This window comes from Beta vulgaris, chromosome 2, assembly GCF_026745355.1.
Source record: "Beta vulgaris subsp. vulgaris cultivar EL10 chromosome 2, EL10.2, whole genome shotgun sequence".
Taxonomy (NCBI): domain Eukaryota; kingdom Viridiplantae; phylum Streptophyta; class Magnoliopsida; order Caryophyllales; family Amaranthaceae; genus Beta; species Beta vulgaris.
The window spans coordinates 54,602,910-54,628,959 of record NC_079203.1 but is presented as its reverse complement, the minus strand read 5'-3'; the positions used below and the strand labels follow the sequence as shown (position 1 = coordinate 54,628,959).

Genomic DNA, 26,050 nt, shown 5'->3' with positions numbered 1-26,050 from the left:
AGTGAGTATATGAAACTTTGAAAGCTTAAATTGGCCCAAAACTAACAAACTTGCAAAAGCCCATTACAATATACACTTGACAACACAATCTCCTATTATCCTCCATAAAACCCTAGCAGAAACCCCCAAACATAAACCCTTCATCCGCCTCCAAATTCCACCATCTCTACCATTTTCAACCTCCATTTTAATGGCGGACTAAAGGTATTTTCTCTCCTTCACTTTTTTCCTAAAATTCCATTCATCTTTTTATCAAAAAAAAAAAAAAAAAAAAAGTGTTAAAATTTGGGCGATGATTATACTCCACTTTTACACCCTCTCTCTCTCCTCGAAGTACTTCGTCCACCCATCTTCTTTCTCTCTCTCTCTCTCTCCTCTTTTCTTTGTGTGTGTGTGTGTGTTTATGTATGTGTATGTATATATGTATGTTGGGGATTCGAACCCGCGACCTCCTTGTGATTATCTTTGATGGGCTGTGATTATAAAGAGAGAGGGTGGAGTGGGAGTGACAAATTTATTCAATCTAATTTTATTATTCGATAATAAAAGCAGAGTTATAAAGAGAATGATTTTGCTAAAAATGCCGCTCCTTTTTTTTTAATTAAAAAAAAGTTGAGCTTATAATAATTTTATGGCGTTTTTGCTAAATTATTTCTTTTTTGCTTGGCTTTTTTTCGATTTTTAGATTGGTGGGTTTGTTTATATACTCCCTACAATGATGTATTTCTCTAAATACACTTGATATGAGCCCTAAAAAAAATTAAAAAAATCTTTTTTCTTTTTGGTATTTTAAATTTGTGAATGATTATTAATATTAGATGTTTTATAGGAGTGTAGTGAATTTTATTTGGTGGAATTTGAGACAAAAATATGCATGCAATGCAAATTGGAAAAATTTGAAGGATATAGTTGTTGAAATTTGTAAAATGCAACTTATTAGAACTTGTAATGAAGTAATATCTTTGTAAGAAAATTAAATAGCACTAATTCTCTTAATTTTTCATGATTGTAAGCTCAAATTTTCTTAAGATGGATTATTGATTTATGGACTATTAAGCTCAAAATTTTATTTGGTGGAATCTGAGACAAAAAAGATGCATGTAAATATGAAGAGTTTTTGAAGGATATGGTTGTTGAAATTTGTAAAATGTAAATGAATTCTTGTAAAGTATAAATGCAAATATATCAATTTATTAGAACTTGTTTTGTCAAATATCATATATTACTTCCTCCATTTCAATTTAGTTATGACACTTTTAAAATCATGAACTTTTTAGGCAATTTTTGAAGAGGGGAGATCTAGAAAAAGAATATAAAAGGATTTCATGCGATCAGAGAGAGGTTATTATTTAAAATAAAAAGTGTTGCTATTAAATTGAAATTTCCTATAATAAAAAATATTACAACTAAATTGAAATGAAGGTAATAATTTTTATAACTTGCAACTTGTTAGCTCAAAATTCATTGAAATTCATGGACTGTTAATTTGATCATTAAGCTATGACAATGACAAGAATAGTGATTGTAATGTGTTTATTAGGTGAATATATCTACCTAACAGTTAATTCTAACTGCTTAAACTACCATACCGGTGTGTGTTGACTTGGGGTTATCAATTGTCAATTAAGGATATGTGTTAAATCCCAATTTGCCAAGTTAAATCCAATTCATAGACTACTTAGCTTGATATTAAATGAAATTTCTCAACTTGGTGGTATAGGAATGGGACATTAAAGGAGTCGTTAGGTTCAACCTAGTAGTGGATTGAATAACGAGGTGAGTTGAGTGAGTTTTTGGCATACCTTATTGATCGAGCAAGTTGATGATGAGTTGAATTAAGTTGAGTTGAGTGGTTCTCAAGTAAATTTTAGCTTTCATATACTAATTGAGTTGGTCGATGATAAGTTAAATTAAGTCGAGCATGAATGCAACTTGATTTAACTTGGCACTTGTTGAGGTTGGTTGGAGTTTTAGTAGTTAAATTTACACTTTTAGTAAAGAAATTTCAATCCGCTCAACTTTGGATGAAGCGGAATATAAACTATGATCTGGGCTCACCGACCTTAGATCTAACGGCCCGTTTGGTTAGCGAGATTGATTGGTGATAATGTTAATGGTTTTTAGTACAAATCTATTAAGGTATTTTCATGGTAATGTTAATTTATCTCAAAACACCTTATTTCTTCCTGAAATTTTATTAAGATTCATTACGAGGAAAGGTTGTAATAGAAATTCATGAAGGTGTTTTCATTACCATGTATGTTAATATTGAAATGCTTTCACAAATTTATACTAAAAAGTATTACGATTACCCTAACTTAATATCACTAACTAAGTAAGCGTCAAATTTGCACTAAAAAGATAATTCAAGAGAACTTTGACCACAAATTTTATTTTATTGACGATATAAGGTTAAACAATGTATATCAATTTAACAACTTTGCGATTTGGAACGCAAATCAAGCATGTGATTTAGGTAGCCAACAACTCCAATTAACTAACATTATGTTGTATTCATATCTATATTTCAATATAACAAACCTACTAATAATATAAGTACTGTTATATAACAAAAGCTGCGGGCCAAAAGAACATTTTTCTTGGTCACTTCAGCTTTTTACAATTCTTTCAAATTTCCCAACTTTTTTTTTCCAAAGACACCTTCACTATGAAAAGACAAAAACACCCCCCAAACTTTTCTTTCCTCCCATTTCCCTTAAGCCAAGGGAAGAAAAACACATAAATTAAAAGGGGTACATTTGGTATTTTAGGATAATATAGATTTTATTAGACCCTAAAGTTTCTGCCAATAAAAGTTTGACCAAATTGCCAATTAGAGGGAGCAATATTCAAAGAGGTGGAAGTTCTACGATCACTGGCTGTAACACGAAAGGAGAGTGACTGACCAACCAAAACAGCGTTTGATTGCCAATTTTGACCCCAATTTCTGCTTAAACTCATCCACCCTGTTCTTGATCCTTTGACGCTTACACTCACTAAATCACCTGCACCTGCAACGTTGCTGATTAATACCAAGTTGAAATAACGGAAGCCATTGATTGTGAATCTAATTCCACCCTTCTTTCTGCATGGCACCCTGTAAAAAAAAATTATATATTAAGAAAAATGTGATATGCAATCGACAATACTAAGGTTCCGTTTGGTTGGGCGTAAAACATTTTCGGTGTAAAACGATTTTCATGAAAAATAATTTACAATGGAAAACACAATTCAGAGTTAAAAGAATTGAATTTCTCGATCCTGTTGTTACCGCCTTCCAACAAGTGAGCGAATCCTTGAAAGACGCCCGAACGTTTATGAAGAAAGGTAGTAACAAAAGAACTTCCTTAAAAGGTTAAAAGCAAGTAGTTCAAATTAGTTTTCCGTTATTTGGTTCTATGTAAAAAAAATAATGAAAATGAAAGGAAAGTAAAGAGGTAGGGTATGTTCTCTTCGGCATAAAACAATTGAACTGAACTGAATAGTGATATGTGAGACTAGAAGTATTGTCCAGAAATGAATTAAATTGAGCTGAACTGAAAATAAGCTAGGGAGAACAGGCCCGTAGTGAGAGTAATGTATAAGAGAGATAGGAAAATATTTTTCCCTCTATTTTGAAAGGAACATGGTTTTTATCATTGGGAGAGCAATTTAAGTCATAGGAAAAATGATTTTACACTCATTTGCGAAACAAACAATATAAAATTGAAAAAAAAGGAAAATAGTTATATAGGAAAATGTTTTACGCCCTACCAAACGAAGTCTAATTGTTTAACAGGTATTCTCGTTGTCTAATTTAATGATTAGGCTAATACAATAAGTTAAGTTAGTAATATGAGAATTAGATTCGGGCATATTCAAAGTAGGATAACAATTATACCTATATAGAGATAATTATGTAATAAAATGATTCTTTTTCTCATGAGGCACCTGGAATATATACTATTATTATCCTAATCAATTGGGCAAATGTCAAGCAAAGGTTTTGATCGTTGCGTCTGTCCTATGATAAAGAATAAACTTTAATAACAATGATGATGAAATGATCAGAAGTTAAAAAAGGAACTAATGTTAATGGCTTGGAGAAAATATTAATCTAAGATTCTCAATCTATATTGTTGAAAAAAATAAAGAGATAATTGAAAGTTTTGAACAGTTAAGAACTTTTTTTAGAGGAAAAGTGAGGTGAGTATATTAAGATGTGGACAAAGCGTCCATCAAAAACATAAGGAGACACTTCTGCTGGACAATAACACTTTTATTGCTACTCAACAGCAAACCGTTAAAAACTTAAGATAGGCTCCTTTCGTCCAAAATCATTTTTTTATGAGTGATCAGTAACCATGATAAAAATATAAGATAGAATATCCTTTTATTATGACGTTTCCTCCTTTTTTCTAGACACTGTCCAATTTATGAAAAATTAGGACCAATAAAATTTGGTCGTGCTAATAAAACCAACAGATAATAGTACATATTGTAGTTGTACTCTAGCACTTATACCGTACATTATAAAGTAGATCCTCCGTACAATATTAATTACCACTATTGAACTTTTACACTATTTATATATTCTCATTTCGCCATATGTCATGTTTATACATAATGTAAAATTTTGATCATGTAACATCTTACTAAATTTGTGTAATAAACTTTCGTAGTTGAAGACATTAATGATTATAATTGTACGTATAGAGGCATGAGGTTATGCATATCATAATTAATATACTTATGGAATATGGAGTATATAAGAGGTAACATTTTTCATTGAGGTGTTGGGGGTTTAAGGTTTAACTAAACCCATCACACCCAAATCAACTGAAAGATATAACCCTAATCACTAGTGATCATAATTTTGGTTTCTTAAATTATCATAGATGATATGATGGTAAGTAGTAATCTGCTACATATTCTTCATACGTTATGTATGTGAATTCATTTAGAAAAACTCAATATTACAAGATTTAAATTAGCTAAAATAAGAAATTAGAGATATGAAGGTTGTAGGACGACTTTAAAAAAGTAAGATCATAGCAAAAATAGCAACCAATAGATAGAGAGATGCACTAATCTTTTGACTCTAAAAAAAGCTATAAGCAATAAATAAGCTGATATCTCAACTGTCAAATATTAATTGGTTTGATCATCAGTCATCACTCATCACTCATCACTCATCACTCATCACAGTAGACAAAACGACATGTATCCCTTCGTTCACTTAAGTGTCCCAAAACATAGTGAAAAACAAACCCAAAAAACAGGACAAAACTACGTGTCTACCGACTACCATTTCCCTGGATAGATTACGCGCTCCTAATAGATAACAAAAACATATTTGTTACGGATTTCACCTTACGTTAAATTCTATTAGTAATGGATAAATTACTCACTGGATCAACCAAGTTTTATCGACAAAACAGAGCAAAAACAGAGAAGAGAGAAAAATGTTACCGGCGGAAGGCAACAGGGACAATGCCGGCACGATATTCAGCAATCTTAAGAAACATAGGCATAGCAAGATCAAAATGTGGGCGAGGAGGGTTACACCATCCACCATTATCACTCGGCAGCGCGTAATTTGGCGGGCAGAAATTTGTTGCAGTGATGAAAATGGAAGGACTTCCTGGGTGACACCATCGTGGATCATCAGCACACTTAAGCTCAAAGCACGCCCCGCAACTTTGGCCACTGTTAAACAACGCTGTGCTAAGTGCAGCCGTATTCACCCCATACCCTTGGCTGTACAAGTTACCATACCCACATGCTCCTCCTATAATTCGTAACACAAAAAAAGTTTTAGACTATAATACATTATTACGTTAGTTAATGCATTTATTCTAGCAGTCTGTATGTTTTGGTTTGGAATGTCCCTGTTCCAAACCAAATAATAAAACAACATACAGACGACTCTAAGGGCTGTATATAAGAAGCTAAAAATATAAATAAGTTGCATTAATTGATCATTTATTACATTGATTGATGCAAAAATTTTCCATAAATTCACACCTTATTTACATTTTAAGTAATGTATTTATGTCTTATATACAACCCTTATATTAAAATAAAGTGATGAGAACGTACCCATAGTTCCAGAAGCGTCAGAGCCGCCATAAAAAGTGGCATGAGCGCTTTGCCAACCGCCGCGAGAGTAAACTCCGGGGTATCTAGCATGAATGAGAGAGAAAAGAGAGAATAAAGAGAGAGTTATAGGGAGGATTATGGAAGCCATTGGTAATTTGGTATAGGAAAATACTTGTAGGGGATAGTAGGAAAGTAGTAGTTTGAGTTGAGGGTATGAGATAGTGGGAGCATACGGGGTAGTAGAGTACTTATAAAGGGAAAAAAAGGGGTTGAATTTCTTCCGTAATTAATGCGGGTTGGTCATACTATGGTGTGTAATGTGTAATTAGTAGGAGGATGAGTAGTTTTTTCTTGCTTTATATTTGGATTTTTTTTGACTTTTATATATTGGTGTTGAGAAGAGAAGGCGTAAATTATGGCTTGTGAAATCAATCACATAGTTCCCTCGTACTCAGTTGTGAGTTTGTGACTGTCTGTTTACCAATAGAGATTAGAGAATAGTTATTCTTGCATTTTGTTGTATTTAAAACTGATTTATGGGTGACTTTTCTACTTTCTAGTATAATTTTGGGCTAAGGTTTTTTTTTTACCCCCTTTCGAAAATCTGTTGTAAGATGAATTTTCTTTGGAGTGTCACAAACAATATTAAAATTTTGCTTCCACCAAGGTTTGAACCTTGACCTCTCGTGTGGGAAATAGAAAACGATACCATTGGATCCAAGAATACTTGGTAATTTTGGGGCAAGGTTAGAGTTATGTGTTTTACAGTATTATTCCACATTATAGGGGTGTGAAAGCTAGGAAAATCATTTTTAACTTTTAAAAAATTAGAGTACATTTACCTTTAAAAAAGTTGATCTTGCATTGTAAAAATGGAGTATTCAAATGTTCTCATTTGGTTAAGAAATTTAAAAAAACTAATATGAACCCGGTGCACACTAATTAGTGTGCACCCGATCCATATCACGTGAGTTTATGATAGTGTATGTTAAAATGATATAGTGTATGTTAAAATGATATAGTGTATGTTACAGTGATATAGTGTATGTTAAAATGATATAGTGTATATTAAAATGATATAGTGTATGTTACAGTGATATAGTGTATGTTAAAATGATATAGTGTATGTTAAACTGATATAACGGGTCACATGCCTGGGCTGGTCCACACTATTTTTAGTGTGAACCGGGTCCACGCAAGTCGGATTGTAAGAAATTACTCAACCATACCTTAATAAATACTTCAGATTAATCAAATTTACATAAGTATATGTATCCTATATTCATTGTAGTTAATAAAAGAATATTCACCTTCTCGTTAGTAATAAAAACATGTGATTAATTAATTTGGTCGAAGGTGGTGATATATCATGATTTTTTTAATGAGATTTTTTTATTATTTGGTTAACTAAATGTCTAAATTAGATGTCTTAAAGACATCTCAAGGGTTTTGTAATGATTTTATGGATAATTAATTTAAGGCCTTTTAACTTACTTAGACGAATGCGATAAATTCTACATCCAATCTCTAAGAGTCAGGAATGATCAAATCCTCAATGTATCTTAAAAGTACTTAACTGAAATTAAACAAACTAGATGATTAATCAAGTGGAATAAATGCGCCATATTTTACAACTTATTGTCAGAAAGTTGATCAATTTGACTCGTGTATATCCTTTCTGCGAAAGTGATAATCAGTTGTACATTTTTCACTGATATAATGATAGTTTTTTTTGTTTACCAAAGTGGGTATGAGTGGCTTGTTTTTTTGACCTATTTCACAATTTGTCCAATATATATATACTCAATTTGTATGTTAGTTGTTCCTATTTGATTAGGCTGAGGGACTTGATCAACTTATACAAGCTAAGTACTTATAAGTTCTAAAGGTACATTCTTTTTGGGCAAGGAGAAGGATCCCGACTAGATCTCAATCTTCACGATTTCTTAGTTCAATATAATCTAATCAGGTACTTGAACATAGGAAAAGGTTAGCAAGATTTAAGCTCGATATATACCTCAAGGATTTGAGATAAGAGTCTTACCAAGTGAGATAAGCCTAAATTAATTATATACAAACGGTCCGTTTGGTTAGTGGTCATAAATAGTGGTAATGATAATGAAATATAGTGTAAATGTGTAAAGAATTTTTCATGCCAATGACCATAGAAATGATAATTTTATCACAAAACATGAATTTCCCTTTATAAATTTCCACTACCACCCAATAGACCTTCCGAAGTGGTAATGGATGATATGAGTTTTTAGGAAGAAAATGGATATTTTGATATGAAGTAGCATTACCACATGTAATGACATTGTATTTGTAGTACAAATTGACACTATGATGCATTGCCATCACCATTATTTATGACCTTTTACCAAACGAGCCGTAAAGGTAATATGCATAGTGCAATTCTTACGCAAGAAAAGAATCTTTAGTGTTAATGTTACTGTGGCTCTTCTTTAACGTTCCATCTTAAGTTTGGTGTCATTTTTTTCTTTTATAGATTCTATTGGCCTTTTACGAAAAACAAAGGGTAGGTATGAAAATATGAAATTGAAAGAGATGTATGAAGATTATTGGAATAGAAATTTAGTACCAAAAACGAAAAACCGTTACTTAAGGGGGCTAATGTGAATAAGCTTTGCTTCAGTTACAAGTTGTGCTATGAATGGCAATCGTTAATTGACTTTTCACTTTCTTGGCTATTTGCTCAGAGCTGAACTGAATTAAATTGAACTGAACTGAAAATAAATTGGGTAGAACAGGCCCTTAGTATATAAGCTTGATGTCATGTGATTGAATTTTATACAATGTATTTATTAATTTTTTATAGTATGTGAATAACATGGAGTAAAACATTTTAAGAGAGAGCGTAACGTAGTAACGTAACACCTTTCCTTATTTTGCCAATACGGTATCAAGTTGGCAATTCGTACCACATATTTGCATTATTTATTGTTATTATATATGTAATAATCCTTTACTACATCCTTTTATCCATACTTCTCACGTCATAATATTATTTTTTTTTTCTAAATATAACCGATTTCAGGTAATAGAATAATATATATAGTCCACCTGTTGAAATAAATTCAATATGCTGTAAAATCAAAGAACCTTATCTAGCTAGTCATAGAATATATGATCAACTTTATATTGATCTCTTCAAATTTTATGCAATCTCAAGGTAATTTAATGGTTGTCGCTGTTAGAAAAATAGGGATAAGGAATTAATGATAAGCTAAGGTTCCAATATTTCCTAAAGATAAAAATAAATCTTATCGTTGCTTTTTTTTGGTGGGTTAAAAATGAGTTTTGGTTAAAATTTAACAACAAAAATGGAGGAAAGAATAAAAAAAAGGGATGGCTAATGGTTAATTGGCTGCGATTCTAGATAAAGTCGGCTGGGCTCAAGATAGCCCAACATGAAAGTGGGGTCCAATTGATTTCTCCGCAATCATCGGTCCACGTAATGCGCCGTGCACCTACCGTACGCTTTCTTTAGTCTTCAGTACTCTTCGCGGTTCACCTCACATTTAAGCCTGACGGGTACTCCCTCGTTTTCAAATTATAAGGCATTAAAAATACTCGTTATTTGTGACGAGCATTAAAATTTAGAGTCGAACACAAATTATTAAAAGAAACGATCTAATTTTTAATATAAAAGTAGACTTAATCACTAAATGGATTAAACTAGTTTTTGAAAAAAAATCAAACTAATCACTATTGAGCTAAATCTGTTTTTTAATATAGAACTAGTCATTGCCTAATTTTAATCTAAAAGTAAGCGATCTCTTATAAGACTAACTCTGAGTCGGATAACTTTGGATTTGCTATCCCCTGTTTGTCTCTATAAAGATCGGTTCATTGGCGTATGTTTAGTTTTTGAAGTTTCGGTTTTGTGGAGTTTTGGTTTGGTGGAGTCATGCAAGAGAAAATTGGTGGAACTAAAAAGGGTGTATGTGAGTAACGTGGTAATGTGGTAGTTCCTCGAATCTAAAGAAGACAGTGAGAGTATGAGAATATTTATACTACATTTGGGTGTACCATGCTCATGGTACACCCAAGACTATTTTCTCCAAATGAATAAAATGAGCGAATGAGTGAATGAGCAAAATGAACAAATGAGCAAATGAAACGAACATTTATACTCAGTTAAGAAAATGAGCAAACACTTTTATTACAAAATGAGCAAATGAGTAAATGAGCAAAATGCCCATATGAGCAAATTTGGTGTCAAATGAGTACCTGAAGTTATAATTTATTACAAAAATACCCCTGGGTGTACCATGCTCATGGTACACCCGGGTGTATAATGAGTGAACTCGTGAGAGTATTTGTTAACACTTAAATTGTAAATTATGGCTAAAATGTTACTCCCTTTATTGCTAAGATTTTTGCTCCAATTTCAAAATAAAAATTTGTCAATAAAATCATATGATTGGAGATCGGATTTCATTACCATAATAATAGCTAATTAGAAATTTTCCATCCAAACCATTTATATTTCGTTACAATTAGCACATTTTAGTAGTGTCTTTTATTGTTTGTATACTGTAAAATTGTTTGTTAAATCAATATACAAACCAAAAAACCATTATATTTTCACACTACTGCTATTTCACTAAAGAATAGTTTTTTTTCCATCAATATACTTTTAAATAAATGAGGCAACCTTTACTTACTTAAAAATAAAAATTATTTTCAAACACGACGATAAATTTAAGGCAAAGTTGTGCACCCAATTTTGACTAGTAGTTAAAACACTACAAACTATTAATCTGGGTGCAGTGAATGTCATAAATGATGTCGAAATTAACTTTTTTCGACACATGCTCATGTGACTAAAGGCTTCTAATTAGTGAAAAATAGGATAAATGGAAGAAAATGGGAAAAAAAAGTACAGATTCCCTACTACTGACAAAAAAAAGTTTAGCTCTGCCGTCATTTATGACACCCACTGCACCCAAGCGAATATTCTATAGTATTTTGATTACTAGTCAAAGTTAATGGTGTTGGTGCACCCGTGTCATAATTTGTAGGGTTGAAATCAATCTATACTAATATATTAAAAGGCGTGCGTAAATCATGAACGGTGCCACGTGGCGCTCTCCCTAGGGAGTCTTAAAGTTTTAACCACTAGACCAAGTTGTATTTAGTGCTATCATATCAAAGTACAATATTAATAAATGAATTTTAATAATTAGTTAAAAGAGTTAAAAGAGAGAGAAAAGGAAGAATAAGAATTGAGAATTGAGAATTGAGATTGTGTTTTTCCCTCTTTCCCTCTCAAGTCCTCCCAACCCCCGAGACCGTTCATCGTGCACGGTACACCCGGCCCAGCATATTTACTTCAGATACTCTTTCCTTCCATTTTACATCAGAGCCTCAGTGGTTGGGCCTCTACTACTCTCTCCGTGTTAGAAATAGATATTTAATTTGCTCATTTAAGATACATCGCTCATTCGAACTTTGTATTTTTCATTCTAGTAATATATTGGAAGCTTAAAAATTAAAGTGAATTTAAAATAATTATATATCTATACAAATATATTAAAAGGCGTGCGAAAACAAGAAACTGTGCCATGTGGTGCTCTCCTAATATCTTAGAGAGTTTTAGTTCGTGTAATCCATGTACAATAAAAAAATTAAGATATTGCTTCGTATAGGATTTGATCCCAAGACCTCAAGTACATATACTAAAGTTTTAACCACTAGGCTAAGTTGTATTTAGTGTTATTATCATAAAGTATTATATTAATAGATAAAAGTTTTTCTTACCCGGTGCATAGCCCAGGCCTCATAACTAGTTTTACCCTAAATTTAATACAACTTTCCATGTTCACGTATTTTCTCAACAGGAGGATGCAAATCATGCAATAACTAAAGACAGGATATAAGTACACATTTCAACATATGAAATTAAAGATTTACCCAATACCAACTTCTTTTTTTGTTGGGGGAGGTGGCAAATGAATTAAGTTGAGTGAAGATGAAAAACAGTTGAGTTTTAGTTGGTGTTATCTGTCCAAAAACTCAAGGTATAGATAGAAGGAAGAACTATAAGAAAGACAAGTGTCCAATATTATCCTATCAACCAAATCTTGAAGATCAGAAATAGTAGCAAACATATTTAAGTTTTTTTAAGGAGGTGTTATTTCAACTACAAATTGCCACCCTCTTTACTTGTTTCATCATCAAAGAGATCCACCTTAGCTTCCGGGGATTCAGGGACTCCCATGACTTAATTAACTCATTTTTTCTTTGCCAAATTGGCATGTGAATTTCCCACCCAACATTTTTTTTTTCTATTTTTTAAGTATTTTAAAATTTTAAAAAGTCCACCAATTGACTGCATTTTGTTTTTTTGTTTCTTGAATGAGAAAAGAAAATAATTATTGACTAGATGGTAGGGATATTTGTTTTGGGTCTAAATTGTGTGTAAATTTATTAAAGATAAGCTAGCTCAACCTTTTAAAAAGTTTTCAAAATTTATTAACTGAGACGGTCTAATTTTAATATAAAAGTATACCTAGTCATTGAAAGAAATTAACCTAGTCATTATTGGACTAATTCTAAAGTTTGTTTCTAAAGTTTATGTTACTATTTAAAAATTATTAAGAGTATAACTCACATATGAGTCGAGACTAATTGTCCTACGTTGAAGAGATAGAAGGAGAATGACTAACAAATAATAGTAGGCTACTCCACCTATCACCAATTGGTTTTAGAATAAAATCTTGCCAAACTTGTATATGGTCAAACTCTTATCTGACATGGGGTTGTGTTAGATCCAACGTAATATATCATGGTATTATCATAACCGAAAATCAAATCCTAGCCAATCATGTTTCAAAAAGGGAGGGCCCAACAATAACTATATAAAAATGCAAGATATAAGAAGTTAAAGGTCCTTCATAAATCATAATTATAGTCTTGTTAAATATGTTAATCATAAGGCTTAGTTACACATAGCAATATAGCATTCATTTTCAATTATATAATTCTTTGATAGAAGAATGACCTCAAAATCATATCTTAAATTCATTTGTGTGCGTTATGTCTATATAACTAGTTCTTGTCCTGGACAATACGCCCCTGATCAATAGTTTCACTTGATTATAAGTAATGTGATACTCCATGAGTCCATGTTAATTAAAGTGTATTCAACTACTCAATTTCCCAAGTTGAACATTCTATAATGACAAGTATCTACAATAATGGTTGTTAATCTTGTTAATTAGTAGTCCCATATTAGTCTGTTACATGTATTTGAATTATGGATTGTTGCTTTAAGATATGTATCTCTTCTCTATATTATTGCAATGGCTTTCAAGATGGTAGTCACTAGAGAATAATTGTTGATCATTTTCGTGTATGATGCTAAACCCCATACTAACAGCCCGTCATAAATGATGACAAAAAGAAAGAATACTAATGTCCAATTTTATGTCTTATGACATACTATAATAATGTCAGCATCAACTAATTGATAGATAGACTTGTACGCAACGTATAATAAATCCATGCATCTTCATTATCAATAATTTTGCAATAGGGCAATAATAGTAGCCCAAGAATGGTGGTGTACTAATATACTATGATTCTGTTCCTTTTCATCAATGGAAATTGGTAATATGAAAGGCACTGTTAGACTGTAATCTTTCGCAGATTAATTTGATTTGAGTTTGCGGGTAAACACTTTGATAGCGGGGGGATGGTAAGAGGAAACCCTTTTCCAAAGTTCTCCTAGTGGGGATCGAACCCGCAACGTTGAGGCTGGAAGGTTCTTTACTTCTTTTCTTACCTTTAGGCTAAACTTAGCTTGGTATTAGCATATACTTGTTTACGCTTAAAAACGAGTCTTAAGTTTTAATCTAAAAAGATTACGAGGGTGTTTAGTATGGGAAAATTTGATGTAGGAAACAAATTCACATAACGTTTTCATTTCTAATTGTTTGGTATGAATGTTAAGTAACAAATACAATTTTTGTAGAGAAACATAATCCCCCCATTTGTTACCCTTAATCAAAATATTGGGAACAAATTATGTTTCTTCCCTCAAGCACAAACCTCTCAATTGTTTCCATTTTATTAGGATACCAAACAACTATTAAAGCTAACAATTATTATTTCTATCTCTCCTTCTTATCCAAATCCTTTCCATTCCATTTTCATTGATTATACCAAATGTCCCCTATATGCAACTTGAGTCATATCACAATTCACAAGAAACGAGCACACTGGACTAGTTCTTCAAAATAACGAAAGATACAACTTGTCGGAATTCTATTAAAGCAAAAGGTTGTCTATGTTGTGACTTAGAAACAAGTGCTAACTAGTTTACGCAATAATCAACAATAATCAAGAAGAAATAAGAAATTGAAACAACAACCAAGTAATGCAAAGAGAGAGAACAAAAAAAAGAACGCACCAAAATTAACGTGGGAAACCCGATTTTCGGGAGAAAAACCCACAAACTTGTACTATGGAATCAATGGAGAATCAATGGTAAACATACAACACTCCCACAAACTCACTCTTTCTCCCGAGCTGCGGGACCACTCCACAAACCCCAACAGTTTATTTATATATGTCCATAACGACTTTCTTACGATTTGAGCAAAGTATGTCTTGCTCGTTATTAAATATCAATTTTTTTTTATCCATATGAGCCACGAAAGTGGTACAAAGTACAAAGAAGGAGAGGGGAGATTCGAACCTATGAGCTATCGTTCACAGCACCTCAATCTTAACCATTAGGCCAAGATATCCTTGGTGTTATTAAATATCAATACTAATACTAATGTCTTTTCCGTTTATGGCTACAAGCATCGCACCACAAAATCCAATGAGTGAAGAACATAACAGTTCTATTACTAACTAAATGATTTAATATTGCATCTATAGCGTAATGCTGAACTTTAATTGATTGGGAATGGTCGTTCTTTTTCTTTAGAAAATTACAATATCTTATTTTTTGGGAATCTCTGATATAATGGAAGATATCATACTAAAACCAAACCATGCCCATTACATAAGTAATCAAATGACCTAATTTACAATCCATTCGGTTGACTATCCTCATCATGTTAATAGTAGGAACGAGGAAGAGTATTGTAAAAGAGATTTTATATACAGTGTAATTTAGAATGGTTTTTATTTACAAACTTTTTAGAAAATCATTGTTATCGTTAATAATGTGTGAATCGTGTTTGGATCCTCTTGAGTTGTAAAATGACTCTAAAAAGTAGAATTTGAGGAATATCAATCATTGAATAAAAAATCAATGGCTCACATATTATCTTTCTAAAATCCTCCTATTTCATCTCATCAAAATCGACCGCTAAATCTTTCCCTTCCACCAATATGAACCCTTGATTTTAAAATGTGTATGGTTCAAACACAACTTTACCTTGTAGAGTTTTTATTTACAAACTTTTTAGAAAATCATTGTTATCGTTAATAATGGGCTGAACGTCCTGCCAGGACGTTCTACAATTTAAAAAAATTTCGCTGCAAGGTGGCTGCGGTGTGCGACGACGGTGATAGTGGGAAGGTACGTGGTGGTGGGGTGGTGAGGAAAAGAGAAGGTGAAATGGCAGAAGGTTGGTGGTGGTGGGGGTGGTGGGTAGTGTAGAAAAGAGGAAAGGGTAAATTGGGCTATTAAAATATATTTTGGGTGATTTTAAGTAATTTATGGGCGATGTTTAACAATTGGCTAAAGAAATTCTAAATATATGCTAAAATATAAAGATCTGTGATCTTGTACTGAAAAGTTATTGTATAAGAAATCTCTATGTTAAGTTCAGGACCATATATATGATATACATAGTGAACAGGCGTGTTCTTCTTCATTTAACAATTTGGTATAGATCAACTGGGGCTAACGTGAGTGGTTAAGGGCCTCTCGCTCCTTAACCAAGACCTCGGGTTCGAGCCTTGTGCATGGAAAAAATCCTAGCTGGAAAGGATGCTGCCCTTTGAGGTATCCATACAAACTCTCGTTGAAGATTAGTCCATTCGTCGAAGGCAGTGGGAAACTCCTCGTAGTAGGACCAAAAAAAAATTTGGTATAGAAATTAGATTTTTTTTTTGGGTATTTATTGAAAAATTGCTATAAAAAACAACATTGATGTTACTATATAGACCCGATCCCCTCAAAAAGGAAAATTTTACTAAATCAACCTTGTCATTTGTTCCCCTAAAAAAATTTATACTTTGTTAAATTTAGACATTTTGGCCAGAATGAACTAAAATTGGACAAAGCATTAAATAAACTACTCTATATCTGAACTGGTTTTGAAATAATAACTAGTTATTAGGTCATGGGCAATGCTCGGATAAGAAAAAATTTCATTTATTAATATTATACTTTAAAATGATAGCAATAAATACCACTTTCTCTAGTGATTAAGACTTTAGTATATGAACATGAGGTACTCATGGGATCAAAGCTTATACTATTCAATTTCTAATTTTTTTAAATTGTACATGAATTATATGAAATAAAACGTCCTTAGGAAGAGGCCCATGTAATACCGTTCTGGATTTAAAAACGCCTTTTAAAAAACTTGTATTCTTCTTTCACTCACACAATTTTTGGTTTGAAACACAATGCAGCATGTTGGCCTTGACAAAAGGGAAGGGACCATTATAAAACACGCATGTCTCCCCCCTTTGATAAAATCTAATACTTGCCCAATATTTACGCAACCCTTATGTTTAGAAGGCTAGTTCCAAGTTTCTTAAACAAGCAATTACAGAATCATATCTTGAGATTTTTCTCATGTAATATGGATACACGAAAAGGTCCTCAAAAACAATTCCCAATCTCCCCACCCCTCGTAGAGGGGGGGACAAGATCGAGACACCAACTTTAGCAGTACTTTAATTAAGGTTTTATAAAACAGTAATTGTGCAATTAACTAACTGAATGAATGCATAACAGTTAACCGTTAACGATCCTTCACATTTGGATTGAACTGGATTGAATTGAACTAAATGTAATTCAATTTGTCGAAATTAAACTAAACTTCATTTATGTGAACTGAATTTAACTGAATTGAACTGAATTGTACTTAATTGAATTAAAATTGCTAGGAGAAACTAACTGAATTTTACTGAACTAAATTTTCATTAATTTAGTCCAAAAGAACATATAGTATATTCCTTAACTCTTTTATTTATGATCATTTTGATAGTCGGTAATCAAATGATGATAATTTGGTAGACTCCCTTTATTTCTTGTTGTTCTTCCTATTTTGATTTCGACGTTTGCCAATGCATGTCTTTGACCTTCATGTATTAATATAATGATTTCATGTTAATAAAGTATTCATTGAGACGAATCAAACAAGACAATACTGCACATGACTATATTTTTTTATATCATATGTTGAAAATAGTTTAGAAGATTCTCTTCAATTGTGAATAGTGTAAAGATTATAAATAGAAAGAACAAAAGAGAACGGAGGGAGTTTAAAGTTTTCTCCCCTTTGATTATCTTCAATTGTGAATAAACCCCCTTGTATTTGCTGAATCAAGCAGCTATTGATAAGAAGTCTATCATTCTAACATAGTTCGGGAAGAGCATTCTTGATCGAGTTATGTTAACCGCATCCGAATTCCTTCATGTTGAGTCTCGAATTTCAACCAATGAGAATAATTTCTCAAACCTAAAAACAAAAAAACTCATACAACTCCTATGGGGAAAAAGGAGATCTTGACAACTGAAACTAAATTAAAACCCCATATTATTTTATATATAAAACAAAAGTTACTCTAAATATTATTTTATATTTTTTTATTAGTTGATAATTTAAAAATATCAACTATCAAAGTGATTCATTGACACAACAAATTAATACTTATGTTACTTTTTTTTTTTGACAGATTAATACTTATGTTACTTATGCTGTGAAATTAGATACACCATAAAGTAATAATTAGAAAATAACGTTCATTTAACGATATATGCTTGTGAAAGCAAAAATGATCACCTTCACATGGGGATTGCACACAGTTGTATGTACATGTTTCCTTTTGTTGAACATATATAGAGTCACGTATAGTTTGGTCCATCCTCACATTACACAATATTACATCATAATATCATATCATCATTGAGGGTGAAATTCATACTTAGTTTAATTTTCCTTTTTAATTCATCACTTTCCTAATCACAATGATTGATTTGAACTATTAATAAGTCATGTAACTTGTGTTGGTGGAGTGGAAGACAGTTTCTTGAGAGTTGCAATGCCATGATGTATGGAGAGACACCTACATTGATGCACTAAGATTAACTATATTAAGTAGACAAGTGTAAATAATTAAAAGTTAACCCCCTAAGTTAATTACCCATTAATAAAACAATTTTTTTTTATTTTTTTATGTATGGTGAAAGTCAACTTGTCATCGACAATTAGTTTTGAGGCCCGGAATACACTTTAAGTAATTACTCCCTCCGTCCCAAAATATAGTTTCCATTTCCCTTTTTTCACGGTAATTTATGCAAGTACTCCCTCCGTCCCATAATATAGTGCTTGTTTCTTTTTTCACGGTCTCCAAAACGTAACTTTGACCTTTAATATCTTCAATTCCTTATTGATAAAAAATATAAAAAGTTGATATTATGAAACTACACATTGAGACGAATCTAACAAGATCCTACATGAATATGTTTTTTTATATATACAAATGAGAATATTCGGTCAAAGATTTTAAAGTTTGACCACCAAAAATGAAATAGGCACTATATTATGGGACGGAGGGAGTAGAATATAAGATTGATAGTAAAACTTTTTTGTTTATTTAAATAAATATTGTATGGGAAAAGATGGTTTTAGGAGAGAGAACGGAGAATAATTGGTGAAAGAGCATTAATTGTAACATTTTGGTTGAATAAACAAAGGAAAAAAAAAATTCAAGAAGCAAATAAATGACGGGACACGTTTTTTCTAGACAAATTACGGAAAAATGTGGAACTAAATATGGAAATGGGAACTATATTTTGGGACACCCAAAATGGAAATGGGAACTATATTTTGGGACACCCAAAATGGAAATGGGAACTATATTTTGGGACGGAGGGAGTATATGTTTCATTTATTAATATCTTACTTTGAAATAATAGACAAATTACGGAAAAATGTGGAACTAAATATGGAAATGGGAACTATATTTTGGGACACCCAAAATGAAAATGGGAATTATATTTTGGGACGGAGGGAGTATATGTTTCATTTATTAATATCTTACTTTGAAATAATGACATCAAATTTAACTTAGTTTAGTAGTTAAGAGATTAGTATATATGCTTGTGATCTCGAGGTTGAATCTTACATAATTTATTTTATATTTTTTTAATGTATGTGAATTATATAACATAAAATACTTCAAGCGAAGGTACCACGTGGCATCGTTCTTTGCTTAGTAAGGCCTTTTAATATATTAGTACTAGCTTTTTATGCACGCGATGCGTGCGATGACATTTTTAGGCCTAATTATTACAAAGTAGTAAACAAAAAGAAAATGCAAGTTAGTATTTTACGGTCACCTCCATTTTGTGAATAAGATTCTTTGAAATACAATTAAATAGTACTCCTTCTACATTATGTTCTTTCTTTTGCAGTCATTAACTCTTTGCATTTAAGTAGCATTACAGTTTTACTCTATTAGTTAAACTTATATCTATTGAACCAAAAAAAAAAAAAAATGAGTCCATATTATTTGTTACGTTGAATTTCCAATGCAACAATATTATAATTTGGCTAATTTATACTTTGATCTACGACACTTGTATTTGAAACTCATATTATAATTTGGCTAATTTATACTTTGACCAACACTTGTATTTGAAACCCAAAATTTTGAGTGACGTGATGTAGCCTATAGGCACATCCTTCTAGAATTTTAACAAAAAAGATTTCACTACCTTTTTCACTACTTGGCAACATCAGTATAATTCCACTACTTTTGCTATTCATTTTCTCTCTCCTCTCACTACAAATCTACGAACCATATTTTCAAGAAACCTAGTTCATCAAACTATACACTATACAATAAGAAAATCAGCCTTTTCAAGTATTAAGCAAAGCAGTAGATCTAACTCATCAAAAATCCATCAGCCGTATCAACCACTTTTGATGGAAGCAAACCAACTTCAGTTTTTTCTTAGGTCGATTTTCTAACAAAGAAAGGTAATTTCTTAAATCAACTTCAGTTTTTTCTTGAGTCGATTTTCTATCATCCCAAAATTTAATCCGAAAAGTATGAATCAATTTCAGTTTTTTTTCCCCTTGCCTAACATCTAAATTATGATTTCACAAACTTATATTTAAAATTTTCATCAGTCTCATATTTAAAATTATATTTGAGATAAAGTTGTAAATTTTCATACACAATTTGATATTGGAATTTTTTTAAAAAAACAAAAATCGTTTCTTTTATCTTGTTTTCTGATTTAACATGAAAATGAATTAAATTTAAATTGTATAAAAGCCCTTTTTTCCATTTCAAAATTTTACAGTTGTCTTGGTGCTTAATTTCACTATTTGTTTTCGCAAAATAATGTAATTTTTTTTTTGAAAATGGTTTTAGCAAATTAATTTAATTTTTTTTGAAAATTGATTTTTGTAAAAACCGTTCGCGAAAACTTTGATATTGGTTCTTTTTTTCAAAATTTATTTGTGAAAATGGTTTTTTTGCAAAGTTATGAGCAGAATTTTTAATATTGGAATTAAAAAAAAAAACTAAATTTGTGACTTTTATCTTGTTCTCTCATTTCATGTGAAAATAAAGGGTTAAATTTAAGTCCTTTTTAATTAATTGCTATCATCTCCCTTTTTCTGTTAGTCGCTACATAACAATTGCTATTGTTTTTTCAACTAATTTGAAATAACTTTGAAGATTAAAAGAATTATGCATCTTTTTGGAAGTTTGCAAATCGCTAGTGGACAAATGTGTGATATCTCCGTCGAAATTTTATGTTTTTTTTTTTTACAGATTTTTATGCATAGCGTGTATAGGTAAAGAATAATTTGTAAGTGAAATTTGTGAGTTCTTGAGAACAATGATTTGTAAGTGAATTTTGTGAATGTTTTTTTTTATATGTATTTACGCCCTACTATATTAGTTTTGGTTTGTAAGTTAATTTTTAGTTTTTTGTAAAGTTTAGTGATTTGCGGGATTTCTTGAACGTGATTTAGAAAGTGATTTGTAAAGTTTCCTAACATAAGTGATCTGGGAGTGATGTTGAAATTTAATTTCCGGTAGCTTTGTTTGAATCCCCATTTTGGTATTGATATTATTTTTGTAATTTAGTAAGGAAAAGGGGGGCAAAATAGTCAGTTCAAAAGAGGACACCATAGGTCCCCCCTTCCCTTATGTAATAGAGATAGATAGATAGATAGATAGATAAATAGATGATTTTTTAATAGTCCATTAAAAACGAGTAATCTACTCACTGAATAGATGCAGTTATTTCTAATAATTCTTGTTATTAAGTTGCATTTCACTAATACTAATATCTGTTACAAGTGGGTTTATTATCCAATGACTAAATAAAGTTTTTCCCTCTATTTATCCTTTTTTATTCTCTAATGCAATTTCAGTATAATGCTTTTTTATATTTATACTTCTTTAGGCCTTATCAATTATCATTGATAGTCTCTAAGCTTATTTTTTTTATTGTAACACATGTTGGGCTTCGCTCTCTCAAGGCCCACCCAGAAGCCTGATCATCATCTCTAATTCCCTTGGTAGAGGGCTTTCAAACAAAACTTTATACAAATAACATTATAATTTCAGGGCTTTAAGAACCAGCCCAAATTGTACATTTCAAAATCTGAATTAATTTTTTTTTTATTGCTCCTTTACGTAGTTTATTCCTGCTTAATTTGATTTGGGTTCCATTAAATAGTCTAAATACAATTGAATAACTAATGCACTTTAATTTCATCCATAACACAATGTGAAAGCTCAAGCTAGCTCTCTACCTCTTGTATTTTGTGTTGTGCTATAGAGATTTTTTTTTTGGGGAGGAATGATGTTTAGATATAGATTGGTGCATTATAACTTAGTTTTTTTTTTTATTTTATTACCGTAGCAACAGATATCAAGACAAGATGGGGAAGAGTGTGAATGCGTATGATGTTTTTTTTTTGTGCGAATGAGCCAAAAGGGCGGGGATGAGAATCGATCCCAAGATCACCTGGAACCGGGAGAGAAGCTCTAACCAAGTGATTAAATGAGGATGTATGTATATTACATATGAGTGCACAGAATATTAAAAAATAACCCCCAAATCGAACCATAAAGTCCATGAGAGTTAAAAAATGCTTATGCCCCCAATTCCCAACTTACATACTCCTAACGGTCCGTTTGGTAGTCGTTAATAAATTGCGGTAATGGGAATGAATTTTAAATATAATTTTATTAGGGAATCTTTAAAATCTCCATGGGGAAGCATTTTTTCTCCATAGGAAAACAATCTCACCCCTAAACTTGTGTTTTTGTCTCTAAGGGGAAACAATTATTATTACCACTCATTACCAACTACAAGGTGGTATTGGATGGGAATGAAAATTAAGAAGGAAAGTGGACACTTTAGGATAAATTAGCATTATCATGGGAATGGACAATGATATTTTTCACAAATTAATTCCCATTACCACCATTTATAACCAACTACCAAACAGGCCGTAAATCCTATCACATTATATAGCATTTTTTGGGGTGATGGATATGTAGTGGGTCATGCAGTCCAGCCTAACTAATAAACTAAATTCCTTGTCCCACGGATTATGGTCCCATGGATCGTGGGTTTTAGGCCTCTAATTGAGAAAGTTCGACGACTTATCAGGATTTGGGGGTCACCAGATGGAAGATTCAGGCCCACTCCAACTTTCTGGCCCAAGCTTAAGATTGTACTTCGAATTTGGTCTACAACTTACTCCCAATCTTTCTTTTATCTGTTCTTTGCGCTTTCAATCTTGTAATAAAAAGTTCGTAACATTGAACATATTTGGAAAAAATGTATTCAAGAATGTAAATAGTCATGAAATAAAAGGATAGGAGTTAGCTCAAGTGGTAGAGCGCTCCCCCCTTGGCCCCTGAGGTCATGGGTTCGATCCTTACCCCCAACATTCTGTTGGGGTATTTCCTTAATTAGCATGCTGTGCATGCCTTACCAGCCAATGTGTTGGTGTTTCCTACAGGCTAGTAGCCTGCTAGGGGTTAGCCCTTGGGCTGACTTAATTTCCTGATAAAAAAAAAAAAAAAAAATAGTCATGAAATACGTTTTTGATCATATTAATCTATATTTTTAGACTGTCCAATAATCTGAAGTCATATATTAATACGTATTCGAACACATTTTTTTAAATGATAAGAAGGATAAAGACTCTATCTAGATCTCAACCAGTACAACATCAGCGAAGCTATGTTGGGATCTAAGAGGGCCATGACCCTTGCTGCCCCAACATAAATTTGAAGAAAATCAATGGTTACGTCTTGTTTTATAGGTAAATTGGTCTCCCTCAACAACCATGTTTAGAATTCTCTGTTAAACTGGCCCCTCATCCACAACCAAACCTGACTTCACCCTTGCGGCACGGTTGTTTTGTTCTAGGATTTACCGGTCGACACTTGAAAGTAGGAAAAATGGTAAAGGAAATCTCTAATCAACTATATCGAGCAAGCTACCAAGTGTTGGCCCAGTGGTGATGGGGACTGGCTTTGGTAGGACGAACTCATGTTCGAATCCCCGCAACATCCTTGGGAGAGGAATGAAACCTAACCACCCCGAATTTGGCCTCAATCCGGATGTAGCCCGAAAGGTGAACCAAATGCAAACACCAAAAAAAAAAAAAAAAACTATATCGAGCAAGCTTGGTTTGTATTCAAAAATAGTAATATACATGTATGTGCATTGTAAATTGTCAAAAGTAAATGTAACTGGAAAAAAAAAAAAAAACTACATTTTACATTATTCGTTACAGATTAAGAAAATTATTTCTTTCATGAACTTTTAACTAAAGATAGAAAACGGGATATATCTAGAAGAAGATAAATGTACGAATGTTATTGAATAATCTAATTGAAGTTTTAAAAAACTATTAACAAAAACTGATTAGGGCTAGCTATTCTACAATTGATAAGAGTTTTAGCTCAATAGTAAATGACCTTTTCTCGCAAAAAGCAAGGATTATGACCGCGATGTTTAGATTAATATGTGGTTTTGGATGCACTTACTCGTTTTGTTGTCTACTCAAGAGCTGGTGGTTGTAGGCTGGTGTTTGGTAAGGAATAATAAAAATGAAATGTCAACATTATGACAATAAACATTATTAAATTGATGGCACTTGACAAATGTTTGAATTTCTAAGCATTTCTTAGCCCTCAAAATATACTTTGAAAGTTTTTTACTATCAATTATTTGTAAGTTCTATTGACTATCAATCTAGAAATAATAGCAAACAATAATAGAATATCAAATAATAAAGCAAGGAAAGAACAACAGAAACTTTTTACGTGGAAACCCAAGAACTGGGAGAAAAACCACGAATCTGCACTAGGAATCGATGAATGTTTGATAGAGATTACAAAAGCACCCAAGAGATCTCTCTAAAGCTTTCTCTCTCTCAAACTATGTGTTTAAAGATGATGAATAATGAATAAACATAATTAGGGTTTATATTTATACCCTCATTAATACCAAAAACCGGAAAAAATTAGGCTTTGCGGTTCGACACCCCCGGCCGCGCTCGACAACCCGCGGGCGGACAGAACCCGTCAGTTTTGTCAGTTCTTCGTAAAACCGTCATAACTTTCTCGTTTCTCACCGGAATTGGACATATGACCTATCATTGGAAAGCTCTCAGAACAAGCTATCACCTCCACTTTGAATCACCTTAAAATCATTTATAGATTGAAAGATATGCCCATTCAAAGTTAGCCTTATGTCCCAAATGATGTTTTCCTTCTACGCAACCTCATCTCCACACCCATACACCTCAATGAGCTTCATATACTACCATATACCCAACAATCTCCCACTTGGAGATAGGTGTAAGTGAAGAAAACTTCATACCTTCATCATCCTCTCATTCATCTCAATTCCTACACACAACTCCCACTGCAAAAGCAATCTCTAGTCGTGTCCAAACCATGACATACATCAAGCATCCCATAACAACACATCTCCTCTACACCAAGGAAAATAACATTGAAGTTTGCACCAACTCCAATTCAAAGACATCAAAATCTACACCGACTTTGATTCTTAATGACTAAACTCCAAATCATTGCACCATCACTCCATGAACCTACACACCCTCCTACCCCGGAGGTCGGATCACCTTAGAGACAAGTACAACCAAATGAAGATCCCTTCCTCTACAACTAAGGAAGATAACCACTTCCTCTCCAACCAAAGAAGCACATTGAAGTCTCATCAAACTTCAATAAAACCAATTACTCACCTAAGCCAAAGAAGCTTCTCATTGTTCTATAAGCAAACTCACATTGCTCCCACTCGAACAATACACCCTTTGTTCCACTTAGGATTTCCGGCACTACATGCTTGTGTGCCGTCTTCACCTTGTTCGCTTACCGGTCAATTTGCCACGGGATACCGCTTCACCACGGTTCTCATCCCTTTGCCCACTATCGATAGTTTTCCGACCAAACGACACTTTACATGAAGTTCTCATCCCAATCCCGGACCCCTTCACTGTGCTCCCCATGGTGTAAAGTGTTCCAGTCCTTGTCCCACGAGCTATGATCATTGCTCCCTTGACAATTTTCCAAGAACCACCATCAAACACAACCTTGTAACCCGATGTAGCAAGTTGGGCTACGATATCAAGCTTTTCTTCAACCTTGGGATAAACTTGACATTCTTCAACTCCAACGAGCCACCATGAGTGAGTTTCACACTCACATCACCTTTCCCCAT

General features: G+C 32.5%; 1 protein-coding gene across 1 annotated transcript; it reads right to left on the bottom strand.

The window, feature by feature from the left end:
• Window positions 1-2,493: 2,493 nt before the first annotated feature.
• On the bottom strand, window positions 2,494-6,368 carry LOC104904256 (expansin-A4). The gene is made up of 3 exons (XM_010692463.4): window positions 6,082-6,368; window positions 5,452-5,770; window positions 2,494-3,097 (listed from the first exon to the last, which is right to left on the bottom strand). Exons 1-3 carry the CDS (start codon window positions 6,227-6,229, stop codon window positions 2,788-2,790), a joined length of 777 nt encoding a protein of 258 aa, XP_010690765.1. The 5' UTR covers window positions 6,230-6,368; the 3' UTR covers window positions 2,494-2,787.
• Window positions 6,369-26,050: the final 19,682 nt, after the last annotated feature.